Source organism: Bufo bufo, chromosome 4 (assembly GCF_905171765.1).
Source record: "Bufo bufo chromosome 4, aBufBuf1.1, whole genome shotgun sequence".
NCBI lineage: Eukaryota > Metazoa > Chordata > Amphibia > Anura > Bufonidae > Bufo > Bufo bufo.
The window spans coordinates 272672163-272697029 of record NC_053392.1 but is presented as its reverse complement, the minus strand read 5'-3'; the positions used below and the strand labels follow the sequence as shown (position 1 = coordinate 272697029).

At 41.8% G+C, this 24867-nt stretch overlaps 1 protein-coding gene across 2 annotated transcripts in view; it reads left to right on the top strand.

Annotated features, from left to right (window-relative positions):
- The window catches only part of KHDRBS2 (KH RNA binding domain containing, signal transduction associated 2), a 519297-nt gene that overhangs the window by 362743 nt on the left and 131687 nt on the right, over positions 1-24867 (top strand). For both annotated transcript variants that reach the window (XR_005778300.1, XM_040428614.1), the window contains exon 5: positions 15546-15673. Coding sequence is in view for 1 of the 2 variants with exons in the window: in XM_040428614.1 (XP_040284548.1) it covers positions 15546-15673 (128 nt within the window). In the remaining variant the exon portion in view is untranslated. The remainder of the gene's footprint in view (positions 1-15545; positions 15674-24867) is intronic.

The window sequence follows — 24867 nt, the reverse complement described above, 5'->3', positions numbered from 1 at the left end:
ATCTGGAGCCCTGTACTGTATGTAATCTGCCTGTCATAGTCACGCACAGTGTTTCACTACCAGAAAGGTCTTGCTATGCATATTGCTGCAATGCACAGTGATGAACACCAACATAAACTATCCCTGCAGGCCGGGATATTGCTGATTTAATGCGCTTCGTTTTTTTTTGTAAAATTGGCAAAGCGTCTGAATCGAATTTTTGAAAACTTCGCTCATCTCTAGTCTCTCTCTCTGTGCTCGTATACCATCTTCCATGGTGACATCTCTAAAGAAAAACCAACACCCATTCCCAGTAAGAAGGGTCAGCACATTAGAAAGCCTATAGTCAGTCTAGGATGGCGTGAACAAAAATACAGTTCTCAGATTTCACAAAATTTATTTTCTTTGTATAATTCAAACATAGGAGTTGAAGGCATGCCTCAAAAATGGTACAAAAGCAGATGAAATGACTTGGGCATGATGTACCATAGTGAACATAATCTTTCCTTGTGATTTTTTTTCCATGATCAAGCTCTTTTACTGTTAGCTGTTTTAGCAGAAAGAATGGTAACATGAAAGCATCCATCTGACTAAAGTCTTTCTGACAGTCAATCTATGTAAATTTAGCTTTGAGAATTTACAGTGAGCAGTTTATGTGGCAACCATTACATTTTATCAAAAGCACATTGCTTGATTCTCCTGTAGGATATGTGAATATATTTTAGACTAATCAGGACTAATTTGTGACTTAAATTGCAAACCGAAATCAAATCACCAAACTTTACTCACAAATATTGTTTCCCCATGAAGAGCAGCAGTTAACTCTTCGACTTCCTGCCATATGTAATGTTCTGTTATGTCCCTTATGTTAAGAGAAACAAAACTGTGATGAAAGAAAGAAGATTCACTTCACTGAATGGGCTCAGACCTCAATAAAAAGATGATTTCAGGAGTTCAATATTTCTATATTTTCTCATCTCTATTAGACCATGACACATAGTTACAGTATAGAAAATATTAAAGTGTTTTTTCCAATTATTAAAGACTTTGATGGCATAGTCATACAATACAATATGAATGTGATAGGTAACTTGTTGAGCAAGTGTACTCTGCTGCTTCTCTAACTTCCACAGTGACCACTCTATTCACTTCCTACCTGAATCCACCAAGCTCATCAAGAGGCTTTGGTGGACCTCCATTCTGAAGAAACATGGGACATTGAGCTGCTTTCACAGCCCATCCCCTCTGCTCTGTGTAACAGCTATAGCCTCCAACTAAGAGAACTTTAGTTGCCACTCAGAGCAGAGGAGGAATCGAGAGCACTTCAGTGAAGGTTCACCTCATGGGCACTACTCCTTATTATAAGATATCTACAAAAGGTAGTCCTTTCCAAGTACTGTGAGTAGTTTTGGATGGTCAAAACTGCTGACAGACTCCCTTTAAGTAATCATTTTTGCATAGGCAAATAGTAAAGCTATATGTAGATATTATGCTAAGGATTTAAGTCTTCAAAACCTGTGCCACTATAACGTCTACACAGCTGTCCCTTGTGAAACATTGAGTTGAATAAGTGTTTATGACCTCTTAGTAGTCAGTGATAAGGTTTATTAGATGACTGACACAAAGTGAAAGTACCAGTCACACAGTTAGAAAAACAGTTAACCTTTTGTGACAAAATGGCTCAATATTTGAAAATAAGATTTTTAGCCAAAAATGAGTAAAATACAATCATAAACAAAAATTGCCACCGAAGGTGTACATAGCCTTTAATGCAAAAATGAATGTGTTAGTTGAGGAAGTGATTTATGGAGTGGACATAAAGGGTTATTTACCTGCTATAAAGCATGTAAAATATAAGAATGAAACTGGATCGCACATCCTCAATACTATGCTTTTATCTAATAACAGTTTCTCAGCATAATTGACATCGCTTCTCAGTGAAATATATAGTATACCTACCCCTATGTTGCATACTGTACATGAGGCATTGGTATACAATTTGATCAAAAAGCATAGGCCCACTCATCACGACTAGGTTGCCTCCTCGAGTGGGAACCTACTATAACTTTGGCGCGGCGACCACCGGCGCTGCATCACCGCACCAATAGGCAGCAGGACCCAACAGCCAAACAACGCCCCTGATGTCTGGCAAAGCCACCCTGGCACTGGGCCCCGCCAACCCACCAGCAGAACATCAAAGCAACTATGGCCGCCGCACAGCACCGCACCATGTGAACAGTTCTCAGAGCTCACCTTATCACATGCTCTCAGGAACTCCAACTGAGAGGTGGTAGGAATTTATACACCCTTATGCAGTATCCTGCTAATTAAAATCACCTGGGCCGAATGGGGAGGAGTACTGATACCAGAGGGGGAAAAAAGAACAGATTTTGAGAGCATGTGATAAGGTGAGGTTTGACAACTGTTCATATTGTTGCTTTGGTGCTGTGCTGGTGGGTTGTGGGGCCCAGTGCCAGGGTGGCTTTGCCAGACAGCAGTGGTGCTGTTTGACTGCGGGTCCCGCTGCCTGTTGGTTTGGTGCTGCGACGCCGGTGTTTGCCGCGCTGCACCAAATTTAGAGTAGGTTCCCGCTCAAAGAGGCAACCTTGTCGTGGTGAGTGGGCCTATGCCTTTTGATCAAATTGTATACCAATGCCTCATGTACAATATTTAAGATAGGGTTAGGTATACGATATATTGCGCTGAGAAGCGATGTTAAGTATGCTGAGAAGCAGTTATTAGCCAAAAGCATAGTATTGAGGATGTGCGATCCAGTTTCACTCTTATATTTTACATTTATCTGCTATAAGTCTGCTATGCCAGTTTTGTGACGTAAAGAAGTTGCAAGTGATATTTGGTGCATCTTTTTGTGACAGTTGGTGAGCTTTGACATTTTTAAAAGTGAAACAAAAAGTAGGGCAGAATTTAAAATTATAACAGGGTCATTTATTATGTGTGACAAAATGATGCGTCACAAAATACAGGTGAAACTCGAAAAATTAGAATATCATGCAAAAGTTCATTTATTTCAGTAATGCAACTTAAAAGGAATTGCATTAATGCAACTTAAAATTAGAATATTTTGAAAAGGTTCAATATTCTAGGCTCAAAGTTTCACACTCTAGTCAGCTAATTAATCCATACCCCCTGAGAGAAGGGGACCTGAGATTGTGACTTTGGGGTTTCATAAGCTATAAGCCATAATCATCCAAATTAAACACAAATAAAGGAATGAAATATCTCGCTTTGCATGTAATGAGTCTATCTCATATGTTAGTTTCACCTTTTAAGTTGCATTACTGAAATAAATTAACTTTGCACGATATTCTAACTTTTCGAGTTTCACCTGTAGTTGCATCTCCACACCAGGCAACCCACTAGTGTACTTTTACAGACATAAACATACACCACATTTCACTTGCACAAAGTATATTATTACTATGCACAATTTCATAATTTTGGCACAACCTCACAAAGCAAGACAGTTTTAAAATTGACAAAACTACTGCAACCAGTCAAGATTAGTTTCGGGTCCGGTTTGCAGAATTTCTGTTCGGAAGAGAATTGATTCAAGCTGAAGAAAAGTTGCTCCAATTGTCTTAAAGGTTGGTATATAACCCCCTCTAGCCTCCTAGGACTCATAAAAAAAAATTCTGTTTATTATTTATGCAATTTTTACCATCCTCCCTCCCCAAGCTCTAGAACGCATTGACAGCAATAGTAAATGATATCTGACTGACACTGACATACATAAGTCTGGGTAAATGCAAGTTTGATGGTGTTAAAGGGTGGTCTCCTCACAGCCGATGGGGCATATCCACCCATGGGACCCACACCTGCATCGAGAACGGAGACCCAAAAGTGGTGGAGAGCGCACTGCGCATACGCAGCCACCCTCCATAAATTTTCTATGGGGCCGCCGAAAATAGCCGAGCACTGACTGAGCTATTTCCATCAGGCCCATAGAAGTGAATGGGAGCAGTGGCCGGTCATGCGCGGTGTGCTCCAAATCGCTTCTATGGGGAGAGTGCTTGGTGGTGGACGAACCGGAGTCCTCCAGCCACCAACTTGTGGGACTCTGTTCCCAATATAGGTTCAGGTCCTAGTGATGGAAGCCGCACCAATAAGACAATAGGGGGAAAACCTAAAAATATTCCCCCATTGTCTAAGATGAGACAACCCCTTTAACCATTCAGCGTGTTTAAATGCACTCCACACTGGCTCACGTGCTATGCTTTTTTTATATTCCAAAGCTTCCAAAAATTGGCACTTATCAGTGGCAGATGATGTTTAAACACACATGGTGTTATGGAATAAAAAAATAAAATAAAAAAGTGGCTTGGGGGACTAAACATCCAAAAATGATGCCTTTAAAGGGTTGAAATGCTCTTTTAATTGGGAGCAGCAGCAGTGCAGTATGGATGTGGAAGGATATAGTGGCATGAGGCTGCAATAATAGTGGCAGCAGAAGCAGCATAGCATGGAACATAAAAGGCTGTCAATGAGTAATAGTAGTAGTGGTGGTAGTAGTACTTCTAGTAGTGATAGTGTTGGCAGATGCTTTGCGTTAATGGTGCTGGCAGTAGGGGATTAACATCGAGGAGCAGCGGCCATATGGTACATGTTGGAAGAAAGGCAGCAGCATGATGGAGGCTGCAGCAGCCTTACGGAAGATGATGGTCAGCAGGTTGCAGTGGTGGCATAATTGAGGCAGCGACAGCAGCTGTACAGAATGTGATGGTTGGAAAGTGGCATAAGTGGCATGATGCAGGCCACAGCAGGAGCAGTCATGGCACGTGGAAAAACTGCTCAATCATGTTGAAATGGCTGTTGCTGCAGCTTTTGCTGCTTGTGGTGACGGGAGACTCTACATGGGGCAGAGCGGGGGCTACCATTTCAGACGTGCTGGCGGCAGGTGTCTGCTCACCGCAAACAGCAGCAAGCCGCGTACACAGTGTTTCCTGGTAATGTAATTTGTCCTCCCTTTCTGGGAGAGGAAAAAATTCCCCAATTTTTCCCTGGTAGTGAGGGTCTAAAATCATAGATATCCAGTAATCATGACTGCTTGATCTCAACGATACACCTGTAAGCAAGCAAGTTTACAGGTCACCATTCTGGCCAGCGTACCTGAGGAGCCGGTTCTTTCTGCCGCCCCCCCACTGAGATGATTGGGTGTCTTAGCCGGTGCCATCCTCATCATTGTCCTCTTTCTCCTCCACCTCAGATTCCTCCGCCTCTTGCAGTGGCAGTTCCTCATCATCATCTTCCTCATCCTCCTCTTCCATGGCAGATTTCCTTTGTATGTCCCCAATAGCTATAGGGTGGACAGCGAGATGTGTCAGCTGCTTTTCTTCTGCCATGTTCCCCTGCTGCAGCAGCATCAGCATCTGCTCTAAGATAAATATGAGAGGAATGAAGTCATTCATGCCGCAGTTGTCCCTGCTGTCAAACTTTGTGGCCTCTTTGAAGGGCTTCAGCACCTGACAGGCATCTCGATGAGCTGCCATTGCCTGACATCGAAGAAACACATGACCCCTGCTGCTGAGACTTTCTGGTGCATAACAAAATAGTTCACGGCTTTCCGCTGCTCGTACAGATGCTCGAGCATATGTAATGTCGACATCCAGCAAGTTGGCATGTCACGGATTAAGCAGTGTAGTGGCAGGTCGTTCTGTCGCTGCAGGTCCAGGAGAGTGTTCCTTACAACATAAGTGCTTAGACAGTCTTCTAGACTTTGCCAGCACCTTGTGCAAGCCAGTGTACTTATGTAGAAACCGCTGCACCAACAGGTTGATGACGTGCACCATGCAGGGAGCATGTATTATCTGACCACATTGCCCAGTTGGAATTGGCAGGGTGACAGCCAGCGGGATGTTTGCTGCTTGATGTGCTTAAACTGGTCACTGGTGTGACTATTCTTTCTCAGGCCGACCAGCTCCAACATGGCTTGGCATGTTGCTTGACCTGACATATGTGATATGAAGGAAGAGTAGTGAAAGTGGCCCTGTGCCCAGCTGCTGTTTGGGATGGGAACATGACCCATGGAGGAGGAGACGGATAAGTGCCTGGTGTGGCAGCCAGGCTGACACATTTGTGGGTGGGTCAAAAGAACCTGGCCTTGTTGCTGAGGTGCTGCCTCTCCACTGCCGGAAAAAGATATTGACCCAGTGGGCTGGGAAAGACATGTACTGACCCTGCCCATTAGAACTGCTCCAGGTGTCAACTGTGGTGTGAACCTTGCCACACAGCGAGAATCACAGGGAGCGGCCCACGTTGTCTGTCACGTGAGAGTACGAGGCAGGGGTGGCATTTGGGAGAAATAATGGCTTCTAGGAATCTTCCAGCAAGTCTGAGCACATGGCATTAGCTCCCTAAAGGCAGCAGACTCGACAAAATGGTACGGCAGCAACTGCACCACCAGCAACTTGGCCAGGTGGGAATTAGAATTGTGCAGATTGCTGGGCGGGCAGAGTTGTTTTCTGGCCACGAATTCCGTTATTGATGATGGAGAAGAGAATCATGAATCTGAGCGGAAGAAGCGGAAAGGGATGATGACGATGTTACCTCTGTTTGCCCAGGGGATTGGGTGATACGGCTTCATGTAGTTTAATAGAGCTGTGGCACCTATGTTTGTGTTTGCCTGCCCACTTATTTTGCTCTTGCACAGCTTGCACAAGGCAATTCGTTTGTCTTCTGGCGTCATGGAGAAAGAAATTCTAGACGGGAGATACTCGCACAGCAGAGGTAAAGGTAGTTAAGCAGGGCTTAGCTCTGGCACGTTTTGGACCTAACACACCCACAGTGCCAGATCCCAAAGCAGACGTGGCCTTTGCTGTTCTTTGGGAGGTATGTGGCCTCTGCTCTTTATTGCTGCTGCCATCAACCTCCTCCTGTGATGTTTTCTATGGGACAGCAGTGGCAGACAGGAAGAGAGACAGGAAACTGCACGTGCACACTGCATGCGCCGTCTCCTCACACAGCTTATCAATGGGGGTTCCGGGTGTCGGCAGCTCAGGAGCTCTCACTGACGGCTCCTGAGCTGCCATTAAACTGTGGGTGGGCCGGCAGACGTGACTTAGACTGTACTGCAGTATATGGGTGGATTCCTATGGATGTGGGGGGTTATAGTCATATTTAAAATAAACACTGTTCCCTAATTGGCATGTGTCTATATTAAATATGACTATAATCCCCCTCATCCATAGGAATGCACCCATGTACTGCAGTATATGGGTGGATTCCTATGGATGAGGGGGGGGGTTATATGGTAGTCATATCAGTTACCGTAAGCTACGGTAATATAGGTACAGTCCCTGGACCGTGTTCATAATTAATGTGACTATAACTCCCCTCATCCTTAAGAATACAGCAATGTACAGTACCTACAGTACATCAGTGTATTCTTTAGGCTGATGGGGGTTATAATCACGTAACAGCGTCATCCGCAGATTCCCCATAATAGTGTGATCCACACATCCCCCCATAACAGTGTGTCATCCACACATCCCCCAATAACAGAGTGTCATCCACAGATCCCCCATAAGTGTGTCATCCACAGGTCCCACATAACCGTGCATAATCCACAGATCCCCCATAACAGCGCGTCATCCACAGACCACCATTAATTCAAAACCCACCAAAAGCATATCTTTTGGTTAAAAAATATTTATTTTCTTATTTTCCTCCTAAAAAACTTAGGTGCGTCTTATCGTCAGGTGCGTCTTGTAAAGCGAAAAATACGGTAATTTTTGGGGGGTTGAATTTATTAAAACCAGCTTATATCTGTCTTAGGCTACTTTCACACTCACGTTTGGTGCGGATCCGTCATGGATCTGCACAAATGCTTCCGTTCAGATAATACAACCGCATGCATCTGTTCAGAACGGATCCGTTTGTATTATCTGTAACATAGCCAAAACGGATCCATCTTGAACAGCATTGAAAGTCAATGGGGGGCGGATCCATTTTCTATTGTGCCATAATGTGTCAGTGAAAACAGATCCATCGCCATTGACTTACATTGTGTGTCAGGACAGATCCGTTTGCCTCTGCATTGTCAGGCGGCAAGCAGCGTTTTGGTGTCCACCTCCAGAGCGGAATGGAGGTGGAACGGAGGCAAACTGATGCATTCTGAACGGATCCTTAGCCATTCAAAATGCATTAGGGCAAAATTGATCCATTTTAAACCGCTTGTGAGAGCCCTGAACGGATCTCACAAACGGAAACCAAAACGCCAGTGTGAATGTAGCCTTACAGTACGCAGGATAGGGGAGGAGAGCATCTGTGAGTGATACCGTGACATACTAGGCTGAAATCTGTGTTGTTTCATCTCTAGGCACTTCAAGTGTTTGTGTTTGGTAATAATTGTGTAGTAGTTTATTAACTTGTGTTTTACACTGGAGAAATTTTCTTTTCTGAACCTGCATATTTTAACAAGCAAAGGACATTGGGCACAAATCATTAGTGGCGCCAATAATGCAATATTTCCAAAGTCAACTGTCAGTAGTAGTATCTTCAGTGCGTTTGTGGAAAGGAAAGAACATCATATTGCGCCTTCCTGTCTTTAAGTTCCAGAAAGCTGATTTGCAAACTGTTCCATACTTTGTGACTGTGTACATTTCAGGTCAAAATGTGAGGGCTACAGAAGGGTTCTAAACTAAAGACTCAGAACCAAAACTTGTATAGTAACAGCACCAGCTATCTGGCCAGAAGTAGTAGTAGGCCACAGTTGTCTATGGCTTCTGAAAGGCGCAACACTATCATTGAGGAGAAAGAGGATGAGATTGTGAATTGGATGGCTCAGTCCTCCTCTCAGTTATAGCAGGATCACGTGGAGGTAACATCTGAGTCTGACATCCTGCTATAGAGCTAGAGGTCACAGCGTGCCTCCTGCTCCTCCGCCTTGCAGCCCCAGAGTAGGCTTTCAGTGTCTTCACTGCAGCTTCCTAGTGGGGCAACTTCTGTTTTCCTAAGCAGTGGCAAGAAAAACTCACCACGCCCTATGGCAGACAGTCAAGAGAGTCTTTCTGATAGTGACTTGTGTGAGAGCAGTCAACGTTTGGTCTGCCCCGAGGAGGAAGTGGGGAGGAGGCTGCGGACCCTATTCACACAGTAGCTGTGTTGATGGTGGTGGGATTATGGGAACCTTTAGCCACATTATTGGTGGGGGGGGGGGCAGTGACAGTGACAGTCAGATCAAATGCAGGGCAGGGCAGGGGAGGGGGCTCAGGAGTCCACCATGATATCTCACAGACTGATAAAAGCTTTTGCGCTTGCGTTCAAATGCCTGGGGTAAAGACATTTGGACGCTGCACTGGGACAGGGAAGTGGATGTGGTCGCTGATGGTGCTTGCGACGGTACAGGTGCATTGCGGGAGGCATCCGGGCCTGCGCCTATTGGTTGTCACCCAACATAGGGGAAGAGGAGGCAGTGGTGTGACCCGCGGACACAGATTGTGGACCCAGGCGTTCCTCCCACTTATTGCGGTGCTTGGCTGCTATGTGGCGGATCATGCTGGTGGTGGTGAGGTTGCTACTGTTCACACTTCGGCTCATTTTGGTGTGGCACAGGTTGCAAACTACTATTCTTTTGTCGTCTGCACTTTCCGCAAAAAATCGCCATACCGCGGAACACCTACCCCTTGGCAAGGGAGATATCCGCAAGGGGGTGCTCCGTGGAACACATGCGGGCCTGTTTGGCATGGCCCGCCTTCTCCCTGTTGCCACCCCACTGCCTCTTCCAGCCTGTTGCGGTGCTGCAGATCGCTCCCCCCGGAACTGCTGTCCTTGCTCGCGTTTCCGCCTTCCCATGTTGGGTAAGTGACCTCATCGTCCACCAAGTCCTCTTCAACTTCCCCACTCCGATCATCCTCCTCATTTGCTGACCCCAACACAACTTCAGTGATTGACAATGGTATATCATCCTCTTCATCAACCTCTGCAGACAGTAATTGTGGTTGACTTGATGGCAACTGTGTCTCGTCATCATCCACCTCCTTAAACACATCATCTTGTGAGTGTGAAGGCTCTAGAGGTTGAGAATCAGGGCAAAAGATCTCATGTCCCTCTTCAAGAGTGCTTGGGGAGAGGGCCAAATTCAGTGATGGGGGTGAAAATAGCTCCTCGGAACATCCGAGTACCGGATCGCTTGTTTGGCCAGACTCTACATGGTAGGAGGAAGGATGAGGATTGTGGTGTTGACCAGACTGTTGGCTACTGAGACTGGACTTGGTGGAAGACAGGGTGGTGCTTAACCCAGTGGAAGCATTATCTGCTGCAATCCAACCGACCACCTGGTCGCACTGGTCTGACTTCAAGAGTGTTGTCTTGCGACGCCCTGCAAACTGGGACATGAAGCTAGGTATCGTGGATGACTGTTTTCCTTGTGCTCTGGCAGCAGGCACAGTTGCAACGCGCCCTGAGCCACGGCCTCTGCGTGAACCATCAGAATCACGTCCACTTCCCCGTCCCTTAATACTCGCCTTCTTCATATTGACACTGGATGTCACTGCTATTTGGATTAAATATAGGCCTCACACACTGTCTAGAAATAAGTGTATATTTGCTTCTCACTGGTCACAGCAAGCAGAGTTTGTTTAATACAGAAACTGACTGTAACTGCAATTTGGATTAAATATAGGCATCACACACGGCCTAGATATCAGTGCTGATTTGCATCTCACTGGTCACAGCAAGCAGAGTTTGTTTAATACAGAAACTGACTGTAACTGCAATTTGGATTAAATATAGGCGACACACACGGCCTAGATATCCGTGCTGATTTGCTTCTCACTGGTCACAGCAAGCAGAGTTTGTTTAATACAGAAACTGACTGTAACTGCAATTTGGATTACATATAGGCGTCACACATGGCCTAGATATCCGTGCTGATTTGCTTCTCACTGGTCACAGCAAGCAGAGTTTGTATAATACAGAAACTGACTGTAACTGCAATTTGGATTAAATATAGGCGTCACACACGGCCTAGATATCAGTGCTGATTTGCTTCTCACTGGTCACAGCAAGCAGAGTTTGTATAATACAGAAACTGACTGTAACTGCAATTTGGATTAAATATAGGCGTCACACACGGCCTAGATATCAGTGCTGATTTGCTTCTCACTGGTCACAGCAAGCAGAGTTTGTTTAATACAGAAACTGACTGTGTAACTGCAATTTGGATTAAATATAGGCGACACACACGGCCTAGATATCCGTGCTGATTTGCTTCTCACTGGTCACAGCAAGCAGAGTTTGTTTAATACAGAAACTGACTATAACTGCAATTTGGATTAAATATAGGCGTCACACACGGCCTAGATATCAGTGCTGATTTGTTTCTCACTGGTCACAGCAAGCAGAGTTTGTTTAATACAGAAACTGACTATAACTGCAATTTGGATTAAATATAGGCGTCACACAGGGCCCAGATATCAGTGCTGATTTGTTTCTCACTGGTCACAGCAAGCAGAGTTTGTATAATACAGAAACTGACTGTAACTGCAATTTGGATTAAATATAGGCGTCACACACGGCCTAGATATCAGTGCTGATTTGCTTCTCACTGGTCAGACTCACAGCAAGCAGAGTTTGTAGAATGCAGAAAATGAATGTCACTAACGATCGCCTTGACACACAAAAATAATTCCCCCAAAATAAATTTTGCTGCCACCTCTAACAATAGTCCTTAAAAAGACTTTTGGGTCTCTGAAAGGTTTGAGATGAAATTCGCTCTACACTCGCTCTGTCCCTTCCTAACAGCAGCTCTCCCTGACTCGCAATGAGCCGAACCCGCGTAAACGGGTGCATGTATATAGCACCCGATGACGTGTTCCGGCCAGCTAATCACTGTAATGCCAGTAGAAAACATGTCTAATGGCATTACAGTGATGGCAATACTTACCAGCATGTTTATTGGCTGCTTAGAAGGCGCCAAACGTCCAGGGAGGAGACTCGAGCATGGCGCTCGAGCACATGTGGTACTCAGAAGAGTGCTCGGAACTGCCGAGCATAGCGATGCTCGATCCGAACCGGTACTCGGCCGAGCATGCTTTCAAGCTTTCAAGACTCTGAGGTCTCTTATTCAGGCCAGGAATAAAAATAATCTCTATAGAAACATTGATATACACAGGAAAGAACAGATAGGTGGAGTAATAAATTGCAAAACACTAACAAACAGAAGAAGCGCCTTAGAGAAAGAGGCCTTAAAGGGCTTCTGTCACCCCACTAAAGTCATATATATTTTTTGGGCTACTTAAATTCCTTATACTGCGATATATCAATATATAATGCTCTTACTGATTTTCGTTCTGTAGTTTCTTCAAAAAACGAACTTTTATAATATGTAAATTACCTCTCTACCAGCAAGTAGGGCGGCTACTTGCTGGTAGCAGCCTCATCCTCCTATCATAATGACGCCCCCTCTGCATGTTGATTGACAGGGCTAGCGAACGCGCTCGTCCTCTGACTGGCCCTGTCTGCGTTTTAAATCTCGCGCCTTCGCCGTACCGGTCTTCAGTCGGCGCAGGCGAACTGATAGGAGGACGCTCGCTCGGCCGCTCCTTCCTCAGTGCGCCTGCGCCGGGTGTAGATGTGACGTCATCGGCGCAGGCGCATTGAGGATGGAGCGGCCGAGCGAGCGTCCTCCTCTCAGTGCGCCTGCGCCGACTGAAGACCGGTACGGCGCAGGCGCGAAAGAATTCATTAGGGCAAAACTGATCCGTTTTGAACCGCTTCTGAGAGCCCTGAATGGATCTTACAAACAGAAAGCCAAAATGACTGTGAAAGTAGCCTAAGATCTTCAGTCCTGTGTTGGATTTGAAATGACCCTTCAATATTAATACTTAGATGTCTGTAATGCTATGGCCAGGATCACCAAAATGTTTGGCAACAGGGAAAGTTTTCTCCTTTATGAAATGACAGTGAGTCTTCATCCTTGCCCCAAGTTTCTGCCCGGTTTCTTCCACATACAAGACCCTGAGTTGTACATTTAGTGCACATAAAAAGGTACACCACATTGTATGCAGAACACGTGAATGTTCCAGGAATCTTATAGTCCTGCTGGGTGTTGGGGATACGTATCATGTCTGTAGTCAGTATGTGTGAACAGGTTTGGCAGCTCCTCACATTGCAGGGAAAAGTTATTTTCTGTATATTAGATGGTAATGAACTCTTGATCATCCGATTTCTTAAATTTAGAGGTTGTCTGGAGCATAGCGTGGGAGGGTCTAAGAATATTGTCCTAAGATGGTGATCATTGAGCAGAGTATTGTATAGTCTCCTTGCGGTTTTTCTTAGTACCTCTAGTTGTGGGTTGTAGGTCACCACTTACGGTACACAGTCATTGCCTTCTTTTTGTATATATTAAAGGTTGATTTCTGAGGATCCTGGTGGCTCTGTTGATTTGGTCCTGAATTGTGGTAAGAAGGTAGTCCTGGTTTAAAAATATCCTTTCAAGTGTTCATTCCTATCTGTTGGGCTGGAGCAGATATAGTGATGTCTGTGTTAAGTTGTTTTGAATACTTATGGTAGTGTCCAGAAAGTTGATTTCCATATGCGAGTAATTCAATGTCAGGTTTATGGTGGGATGAAAGTCATTGAATCTTTCATGGTAGTTGTTCTTCAGAGTCGGTCAAGACAATTAGTATGTCATCATTGTCACTCACACATAATTTACTATTGCTGTCATTGCGTTTTTAGAGCTTGGGGAGGCGGAGCAGAAAATAAAAAATTCATAAATACAAAACAAAAATAGATACGTTTTCCAAAATATTCTCGAATCGAAGTGAAATTGATTGACTTCTAAACAAATTTCAGGAATAATTTGATTTGCCACGAAGACGAATCACCTGGTGTTTCATAGTAACGATTCAATTTTTCCTGAATTGGCATTAAAAAAGAAAAAAACATACCTCATCCATTTGCTTGCCGAGAGGGCATCACGGTCATCTTGATTGAAGAAAATGCTCCAATTCGAGTACGAGATTTGACGCATTTTCTTCAATCAAAACGGCTGTGACGCCCTATCTACGAGCAAATGGATGAAGTGAGTATGTATTTTTTTAACCGCTGACTAACTCCTGAAAGGCCTCAATGAGACTGTCAGATGCTGTGATCCGTGTCGAACACGGCATTTGAGGGGTTAAATTATGGGGGGGCAGTGCAATCACCGTTCCCTTTCATTGCGCCCACTACATGCAATGGAATGCGATGAAATCAAATTTCTTGGTGAACTTCGGCGAAGCAGCCGAATCTAATTTTTGATAACTTCTCTCATCTCTAATTCTGAGTCCTAGGAGAGTGGAAGGTGTTATATAAACGAATTTTGAGGCCAATATACAGTATATCTCACAAAAAAATGTATGCAATCAACTCACCGCCTTTGCCAGTCCTCAGTGCATGGATCCTGAGGAGACGCAAATCCACATTGTAAAAGCAAAGTAGCGGGTCCAGAACTCGGGTCTTGGATAAAACCATAGATTTTTTATTTTGATTGTCTTATAAAATATAAATTTTAATAATATTTTTAATAAAAAAAAATATACAGTGTATATACACCAAATTGTCTAACAACTCATCATACCTATTTATACTTAGGACATACCCTGGGTAAGGTTTATCAAATAATTTATTTACAGATGCCTATGCAGGCGTTGAACCTATCTTGCCCCAGGTCAAACTTAATACTTCACTTTTATTATTACTTGAGTTAAAAAACGTGTGATTGATACCTTTATTTTAATTTTACTTAATGAGCCAAGAAAAGAAAAAGGTTAAAAATACAGTAACCACTCCACTGTAAAGTCAAAAATTGATCAATGGATCAAGAGGCAGAGTCCGTGCACTACCTCTCACCCCTGTCACTTTACAGGCAGTTTGCTGCCTTCATGCCGCTTGCCGTGTCACCATCAACTAGACCGAGTTGTGGGAGCATAAAGCAATCATCCCACTCTTGGCTCATTAAGTAAAATTAAAATAAAGGTATCAATCACACGTTTTTTTAACTCAAGTAATAATAAAAGTGAAGTATTAAGTTTTACCTGGGGCAAGATAGGTTCAACGACCTGCATAGACATCTGTAAATAAATGACAACTCATCATACAATACAAAGCCTTAAATATTTATGTAGCCTTAAATATGAAAAAAAAAATGGCTGACAGAATGCAAAATTGAAAGAATTCTCTCGATCGGTAACATCCTTAATTAGCTCAGTCCTTTAGCAACAAAACACTGTTGATATGGGAAAGACTGAGAATTGAAGTAGTCATAATGTTTGTATATGCATGGATTCTCTTAAACAACTGTATTTCATGACCAAAAACACGAGGGATCAATCAATAAAGTTGAAAGCAGAAAAGCTCACTAGACAAGCAAATCATGTTTATGACTTTCGCCTTGTTGTCCCTGGAGTAACTTTCTTAAACTGTGCTATTAATTAAGTTATGATCATAAAATCATGACCATATGTTTTCCTCAGTTGCTTATTTAGCCTAAATTTATATTGTGTTGAATTGGGCATTAATACGGTACATTTTAAGTGGTATTGTATTTTTTTCTTTTGCTATAGGATTACAATGATGAAATTCGGCATGAACAGTTAAGAGAGCTGTCCTATTTAAATGGTTCTGAAGAATCCAATCGTGGAAAAGTTACAAGAGGTAGAGGAATAAGATTGGTTGCAACCACAGTTGCCAGGTGAGGAACTCAATTATCACCATACAACTTAGGCTGAATGTACAGTGTCACACAGGCACATTCCATATGTATTGTCAGGATCCACATCCTCTGGGCCAGCTGATAGTGGACTAGGAATTAGCCCAATATTGCTGACTGCTGACTCCCAGAGTTAGGACTCTGGTGTTTAGACCAGTCACCCAGGAAGCAGCTAACTGCCGGAGTGTGTACAGAGTGTGGCAGAATGTATACATAAGTCACTTGAAACAAAGGCAAAACAAAGTTCAGAGTAATACGGTATACTGGGTCAGGCGGACTCGTAGTCAGACAGTGAAAGGTCAGATGAACTTACAGATGATGGCAGGCAGATTCATAGTCAGACAATGCAGGGATCAATAGTCCAGGTAATCCAAGTAGCAGATGGCTGGCAGAATCGTAGTCAGGCAATAAACGCTGGAGGCAAACAGGCAGGAAAGGTCAGCGTTAATTGGCAAAAGTCCAGTACACAGCAGGGCAGAACAGCAGGAAGCTTCAGCAGAGGTTTTCAGGTATAACGACCACACTTGGGCACTTAATGGTCAGTAACCCAACCTCCGGACGGAGACAGTAATCAGGAAGCATGCTCTCCTCTCCTATAACAAAACGAGAGGTGCAAGCGCGTCCGATATAGCGCTCAAGACGAGACCTGGCAGTGAGGGCTGATGCGGCGGGATGCTGGCGGGTGCCTGCTCCTCCTGCGAGGTAGGCCAGAGCTGGGACCCCATGGCGCTGCAGTGTGCAGACGGCAGTCTGCCACACTGCGGTGAGGTCACGGACCCATTACTGATATGTATGCACCTCAGTAACAAGTTTCCACTGGATAAGTCAATTGGGTTGGGGCCCAACTTCTGGGACCCTTGTGATCTCTAAATGGGAACCCAGATGAGCGCAGCAAGGAGGCTTTGTAGCGGCTGCATAGGTGATTTTATTTTCAGCTGGAATACCCCTAAACATCTGTTTTAAATAACAACTTACAGTGACTAAATAAGGCTACCACACCAGGACTAATTCCACCATACTGTTGCTATATACCACCATACACTGAATACTGTACTGTTATCTAATACTACCAGAACATGACTGAATAATACAGGCATACAGTGACTGAATACCACCATGCAGTGACTATATGATAACACCATACAGTGACTACATATTACAACCATACTGTAAAAAAATATTACCACCATTCAGTGACTACTGTATTTATTGCTTTATAAGACATTGCGTCTTATAAAGCGAATACAAGTGGGCGCTTCCATTTATGGAAGCGCTCACTAGTATGCAGGAGTCGCAGGGAGAGATAAGTGATGCGATTCAAGTGCTGCCTGTAATCACTCTTCCCTTCTCCAAGTTCCCACTGCACTGTCCTGATTGCATACAGTGTCATGACATAGTATGCACATTATGACCTGACAGCATGGGCCTGGGGAAGACCAGGGAGTGTGACTGCAGGAAACCGTCAGACCTGCAGAGCAGGAAAGGCAAGTATTCATTTTACCTCTGATGAGGGTCTGACATGGAGGTCTAAAGGGGGTCTGATCTGAGGTCTGATATGGGGGTCTGATTTGTGGTCTGATGGAGGAATGATCTGAGGATCTGATAAGGACATGTGATATGGGGATCTGAGGAACTAATATGGGGGTCTGATTTGAGGTTTGATATGGAGGTCTGATGGAAAATATTAAACCATATGTGCGTGTTATACATATGTTAATATATTAAAATATTCTAAAAAACCTAGTTCTTTTCAGGAGAGCCTTATACCGTATATATTTAATTCATTTAGTTAATTCACCTATTCAATTATTATTGCGGCAGTATGCGTACTAGTGTTGATCACGAATATTCGAATTTTTTGCGCAAATATAGGTACTTTGAAAATTCGCAAATATTTAGAATATAGTGATATATTCGTAATTTCGAATATTCGATTTTTTTTTATTTTTTTATATTCGATTTTTTTTTTTAAATCAGTACACATGATTCCTCCCTGCTTCTAGCTTGTGGGCCAATAAGAAGGCTGCAATATACTTGACTTTAGGAGTAGTGTTGTTTGCGAATTTTGCTCTATATTCTTTTTTTTTCGAATATTCGCTATATTGCTATATATTCTTGTTTTAGCAATATAGCGAATATTCGAAAAAAAACGAATATAGAGCAATTTAGCTAATATAGTGCTATAATCTTTTTTTTTTCTAGTTGTAATTTTTTTCCAATCTGAACTTCAGACAATAGACAACTATTAGACAAAGAAGATTATAGCACTATATTAGCTAAATTGCTCTATATTCGTTTTTTTCGAATATTCGCTATATTGCTATATATTCTTGTTTTAGAATATTACGAATATTCTAAAAAGTTATAGCAATATAGCGAATATTGAAAAAAAATGAATATAGAGCAATTTAGCTAATATAGTGCTATAATATTCTTTGTCTAAAAGTTTGAAAATGTGAAAAAAAAAAATGAAAATTCTAAAATTTGAATACGAAAATTTGCATATTACACGATCATTACCTTGCCGATTTTTTTGAGTAAAAAAAAATCGCAGAGTATAACGAATATTAGAATTTGCGAATATTCTACGAAATATTCGCGAAATATCGCGAATTCGAATATGACCACTGCCGCTCATCACTAATGCATACATGATGAATATGCAGCGCGATCTACTGCCTCATTCATTTGGCTGGAGGTATTCGTGATCGGCTGCATATAGGAGTCCTTTGGGAGGATACTTTGTATAGTGTTTGTCTCAAAACACCAGTTACTTTGCGAGGAATACGACTGTGTGATTGTTCTTTTTTTATTATTGAAGGAGGGGTGGGTTCAGATCGCTAGCGGGAGCCGCGGCTGTCAGACGGAGCAGTGGCCCGACATATGTGGTCTGTGTGAGAGGGAAGTTTCCATCCAGGGGAGAAAAGGGGTGGAGGTGGAATGTCCTTTTCTTCCAATGTATATTCAATATATTTATGTGGGCAGTATTATAGGGAAACCGCTATGGAGTTGTTGTCGCATTTTTAGATGTAAGTTCGGCATGTTCATATATGCAGCACTTATAGAGAAGCTGGTATGGACCGGCTAATATCTAAGAGAAGAGGTTATGTATATATTAGGTATCAGATAGATGGATTGAAATATCAATTTAATCTATACCAGAGCAACATAGTGTGTCATATTTTATTTTATTTATCGCTGTCGAGCTCACTGTCATCAGGGGCCATGTGTCTATCCGTAAGGTTCTTGATCAGATGAATACATTTTTAGTGGAAGCATCACTTGTTATTGTGAATTCATGTTGTGGTACAAGTATTTATAGCATCATCTCAGTAATAATTGGTGAAGTCAAGTGTTATATCGCAGCTCATTATTTTAGTGTATGCAGTGTAATATATACACCATTTGTAGTTAAAAAGTAATACAAATATATATATATACAGTACAGACTAAAAGTTTGGACACACCTTCTCATTCAAAGAATTTTCTTTATTTTCATGACTATGAAGGCATCAAAACTATGAATTAACACATGTGGAATTATATACATAACAAACAAGTGTGAATCAACTGAAAATATGTCATATTCTAGGTTCTTCAATGTAGCCACCTTTTGCTTTGATTACTGCTTTACACACTCTTGGCATTCTCTTGATGAGCTTCAAGAGGTAGTCCCCTGAAATGGTCTTCAAACAGTCTTGAAGGAGTTCCCAGAGATGCTTAGCACTTGTTGGTCCTTTTGCCTTCACTCTGCGGTCCAGCTCACCCCAAACCATCTCGATTGGGTTCAGGTCCGGTGACTGTGGAGGCCAGGTCATCTGGCGCAGCACCCCATCACTCTCCTTCATGGTCAAATAGCCCTTACTTTCAAAGTTTTCCCAATTTTTCGGCTGACTGACTGACCTTCATTTCTTAAAGTAATGATGGCCACTCGTTTTTCTTTACTTAGCTGCTTTTTTCTTGCCATAATACAAATTCTAACAGTCTATTCAGTAGGACTATCAGCTGTGTATCCACCTGACTTCTCCTCAACGCAACTGATGGTCCCAACCCCATTTATAAGGCAAGAAATCCCACTTATTAAACCTGACAGGGCACACCTATGAAGTAAAAACCATTTCAGGGGACTACCTTTTGAAGCTCATCAAGAGAATGCCAAGAGTGTGCAAAGCAGTAATCAAAGCAAAAGGTGGCTACTTTAAAGAACCTAGAATATGACATATTTTCTGTTGTTTCACACTTGTTTGTTATGAATATAATTCCACATGTGTTAATTCATAGTTTTGATGCCTTCAGTGTGAATCTACAATTTTCATAGTCATGAAAATAAAGAAAACTCTTTGAATGAGAAGGTGTGTCCAAACTTTTGGTCTGTACTGTATATAAAATAATAATGATAAAAAATAAAATATAAATAAATAAAATATAAAAAATAAAAAATAAAAATAACAATAGAAAAAAAAAATAAACACTACCTGGGAGGGTTTATGTTAGAAAATAGTTTCACTACTTTCATTTAACCCATGTGGCGTGAGTGTCCAGTTGATAGATCCAGTAAACCTCTCTTTTTTGGAGGCTGCTGAATCGATTGAACGGATTGTGAAGTATATAATCAATTGGGGTGATTTTCAGTGGATATTTTTCTTTTTCAGGCATAGATGCGCAATGTCTAGAGATGCTATGTTTTTGGTATTGTCTTTGGATCTGGATTAATTAAGACTTAACTTTTACTTTTGATACAATATAAAATAAGATGAGATATATCCCTCAAAATATACTAGAGGCTGAGTACACAATACAATTTTCCACAGTCCCACACTCGGGGGGGCTCTTTGGAAACAAAGACAGCTGTGTCGACACTTGTACAATCAGTATCGGACACTAAAAGGTAACAAGAGCTGATATGCACTAGCACCTTGGGTGCACAAATACAAGGTAGCAGCAATCAATGTATACTGGCACCCTATGTGCACAATTCAAGCAATAATGCAGAAAACAGCATATAGCAGTGTATACATAATGCACAGCGACAACAGAAAACATACAATGATTAGGTGCAAAAAAAGACACCGTGCAGCAAAAATGCACAGCTGCACCTGAATATCGTCTCCGGCAAGCAAATTATATTTTGGCCCATTCTACATATTCCCCTGATGAGAGGATTGTTTCTGCCTCAGAAACGTGCATGTTGGGATCTTTTCAGGGCAAAATAGGGAATGCAATTCCAGGGTTAGGTTCCGGACGGGGACCCAATTAGTGGGATACCCCGTGGTTAGACTATCAAAACTATTGTAGGGCCCTGAGGGTCGTCTAGGGATAAATAGGAACACCTTCCTGTGATCCCCCCATGTCGTGAAGACTCTCTTCTGTCAAACCGGACCACCCTAACAAGGAACAACGGAACGGAGGTGTCTGGAGAACCCACCATCTGTAGGGTAGGACACTGGGTTTCAACGGTGCCGCCGTGCACCTTATGATATAGGTGCAGCTGTGCATTTTTGCTGCACGGTGTCTTTTTTTGCACATAATCATTGTATGTTTTCTGTATGTCGCTGTGCATTATGTATACACTGCTATATGCTGTTTTCTGCATTATTGCTTGAATTGTGCACATAGGGTGTACAGTTTCATCTTATGTGTTTGTGTTGGCTGTAAGGGATGTTTTGTAGCTATTTCTTGTGGTAAAAGCTGGAATAATGTATGTAACTATTTGTGTCGACTTATTTGAAGTATGTTTTTGTTGAAAGGCAGTTATTTGAATTGGTGATTAGAGTGTCTAGGAATTCTATTTCAGTCTCATTGCAGTTTGGTGGGAAAGAGATTCCCCAGTATGTGTTGTTAAGAGTGTTGCAGAATTCTATTGCTGATTCTGAATCTTCGTCTCCATCCCAGATAATAAAGATATCGTCTATGTATCTTCTGTAGTAGATGATTTGTTGTCTCAGGGGTGTATCATTTATGATATATTTCTTTTAGAATTCACCCATAAATAAATTTATGTAGGCCGGTGCGACTTTCCTCCCCATTGTGGTCCGCCTACATTGGTGATAGGTGGTATTGTTGTATATAAAAAAGTTATTTTCCAAAATAAACCGAAGGCTTTCTAAAAGAAATTCAACTTGGGGTGGTTCCAGTGTGGTATCATCTTCCAGGGTGGATCTTACGCAATGTATCCCTAGTTCGTGTTTTATATTTGAGTATAACACCGTGACGTCCATGGTGAGTAGGGCATATGTGTCTTTCCATGTAATGTCTTTTAATTTGTGAATTAGTTGACTAGAGTCATGGAGGTAGCTGGGTAGTGTTATCACATATGGCTGCAGGAAGAGATCAAGGTAGTGAGACAGGTTACTTGTGGCACAACTAGTATTTGAAACAATGGGTCTTCCTGGTGGGTTTTCTGTGCTTTTGTGGATTTTTTTATAGATGGTAGAAGTAGGGGGTGGAAGGGGATCTTGGTAATTGAATTTTTTTTTTCTTTTTTATTTATGTATTGTTTATCATAAGCACTTTTTATTAAGTTGTTGAGTTCCTTATTCATGCTTGGGAAGGGATTGTCAGGGATTTTCATATAGTATGTTGTGTCACTGAGGATATTTTGGGCCTCTTTTTCACAATCAATGTAATTCTGAAGGACCACGCCACCACCTTTATCTGCTGGGCGAATAATCAATTCTTTGTTGTTTCAAAGTTTTTTTAGGACATTTTTTTCATGTTTGGTTAAGTTCTCTTTTTGGTTAGGGGGTACGCGGCTTCCGCTAGCGATCGGAACCCAGCGCTCCTTCAATAAAAAAAGAACAGTCACACAGTCGGATTCCTCACAAAGTAACTGGTGTTTTGAGACAAACACCATACAAAGTATCCACACCCAGCAATAAACAAAGGACTCCTATATGCAGCCGATCACAAATACCTCCAGCCAAATGAATGAGGCATTAGATCGCGCTGCATACTCATTATGTACGCATACCGCCACAATAATAATTGAATAGGTGAATTAACTAAATTAATTAAATACATATAAGGCTCTCCTGAAAAGAACTATTTCATTTTAGAATATTTTTATATATTAACATATGTATGTATGCATAAACACACCCCTGTTTGTTCTCCTCTCTCCTCAGCTTTCAATTTGTGCGCCAAAAGTGCTTTTTAAAACCCTGAATGTGTTCTGTTATCTGTACTACTGTCCTGATGAAGGGGGCTCTCCACCCCTGAAATGCGTAGACTGTGAATAAACCTATACCTGCTTTTATTAATACCTACCTGGTATCGCATCCCTGCTGACAGCGCTGATATAGCGGTTCCATCTTTCCTTCTATTTCTTCATTGAATCATCAGGTGTATGTTATAAAGTGAAAAATATGGTATAAAGTGGTTAGAGACCACAATGATCACATACAGAATGGACAAATGAATAAAGTATTACTCAGACACAGTAAAAGGCAAACAAATTCATTGACTCACAAGTAGAATGTGTGACTGTAGTAATGCACTTTCTCAGTCTTCACCTACTTCAAACTGCCATGAAGACTTATTTTCGGTACATGAAGACTTCTTTGAAAGCAGTTATGTACTCTTTCTAGCCACACATATTCCCCATTCTGGTGCTCTCTTTAACAGTGTCAACTTGCTGATACCATGAATACTGTTCCTGCCCTCTATAATAGCCATTTTGTGCTGCCCAGTGCCCTCAAACATTGTAGTATAGTAAAACACACAGCTTTACAATATCTAGCACTATACACACAATCCCACATTTATAAAACTATTTTTGGTGCATATTTACTCTAAATGGCACATGCAGTAATACATTTGTCACAATGTGTCAATAACAGTGTAGAACTAACTTACAGGTGAAACTCGAAAAATGTGAATACTAAATTTATTTCAGTAATTCAACTTAAAAGGTGAAACTAACATATGAGAAAGACTCATTACATGCAAAGCGAGATATTTCAAGCCTTTATTTGTTATAATTTGGATGATTATGGCTTATAGCTTATGAAAACCCCAAAGTCACAATCTCAGGTACCCTTTTCTCAGGGGGGATGGATTAATTAGCTGACTAGAGTGTGACACTTTGAGCCCAGAATACTGAACCTTTTTACAATATTCTAATTTTAGGTTGCATTAATGCAACTCCTTTTAAGTTGCATTACTGAAATAAATGAACTTTTGCATGATATTCAAATTTTTCAAGTTTCACCTGTATGCCCCATTAAACACTGTGCAGCTAGGAAGTGCCCCTTAATAAATTTTGGATAAATTACCAAACTTACCTAAGCGTTTTGCATGCTGTATTAAATTTAGTTTCTAATTATTAACATGCGTAAAGTCTTTAATCAAAAACAAAGCATCAACTTCAACAGATCCTCAATCATGCTCCACTGATGATTTTACAAATGGTTCAAACACGCTTTCATTATTTTAATTGTTTTATCATCTGTCATGCTTACTACCTTCTGTTACTTCCAAAGAGCTCAGATTTGTAATCATCAGTACGTAACATTTTGCTGATATGCAAGTGTTGCTCTTTTTTTTCTCTCTATATCCTCATCTCAGTAATGTGTTTTTGACAGCTACACATCCTGTACAGAATTTATTTTTCTCAATATTAGAAGGATGGGCAGAAACATGGAATTTACTTTTCAGATCTAAAGTAGTAGTGAAGCTTTATTTTTTTTATCCTTTAATTCAAAGATGGAACATTTAAATGCAATCTATCTGACAGTGACATTGTTGGTTGGTTACAACGTTTTTTAGGGACCTGTGAGTTCCATTTTTCAATTATTTTTGAGCTTCATTATTGGAAAAACCTGTGTTTTTCACTATTATACTCTATGTAGACCTGAAAAAAAAGTTCTAACTCGGCCTCAGCACTAAAAATAAGGCACAGTTTGCAGCTTGAATATACATAATTTGAAAAGTTTTACCACTCAAGATAGTGACAAGTGCCAGTTAAGTCTTCCTTCCCACACCTGAAGTGGAGACTGCTGCATTTGTATCATCACAGTGAAACTCCCCAATCAAACGCTGACCTTCTTATTAGATCTTAAAAATAACACAACATGGTGTAGGAGGCGGTCCTATCAATGCTTGACAGCTCTCTCTATGTATGGATAGTCATGAAGGGAAGGCTGTTAATCACTGATATTGCTGCCTCCTTGACTTCA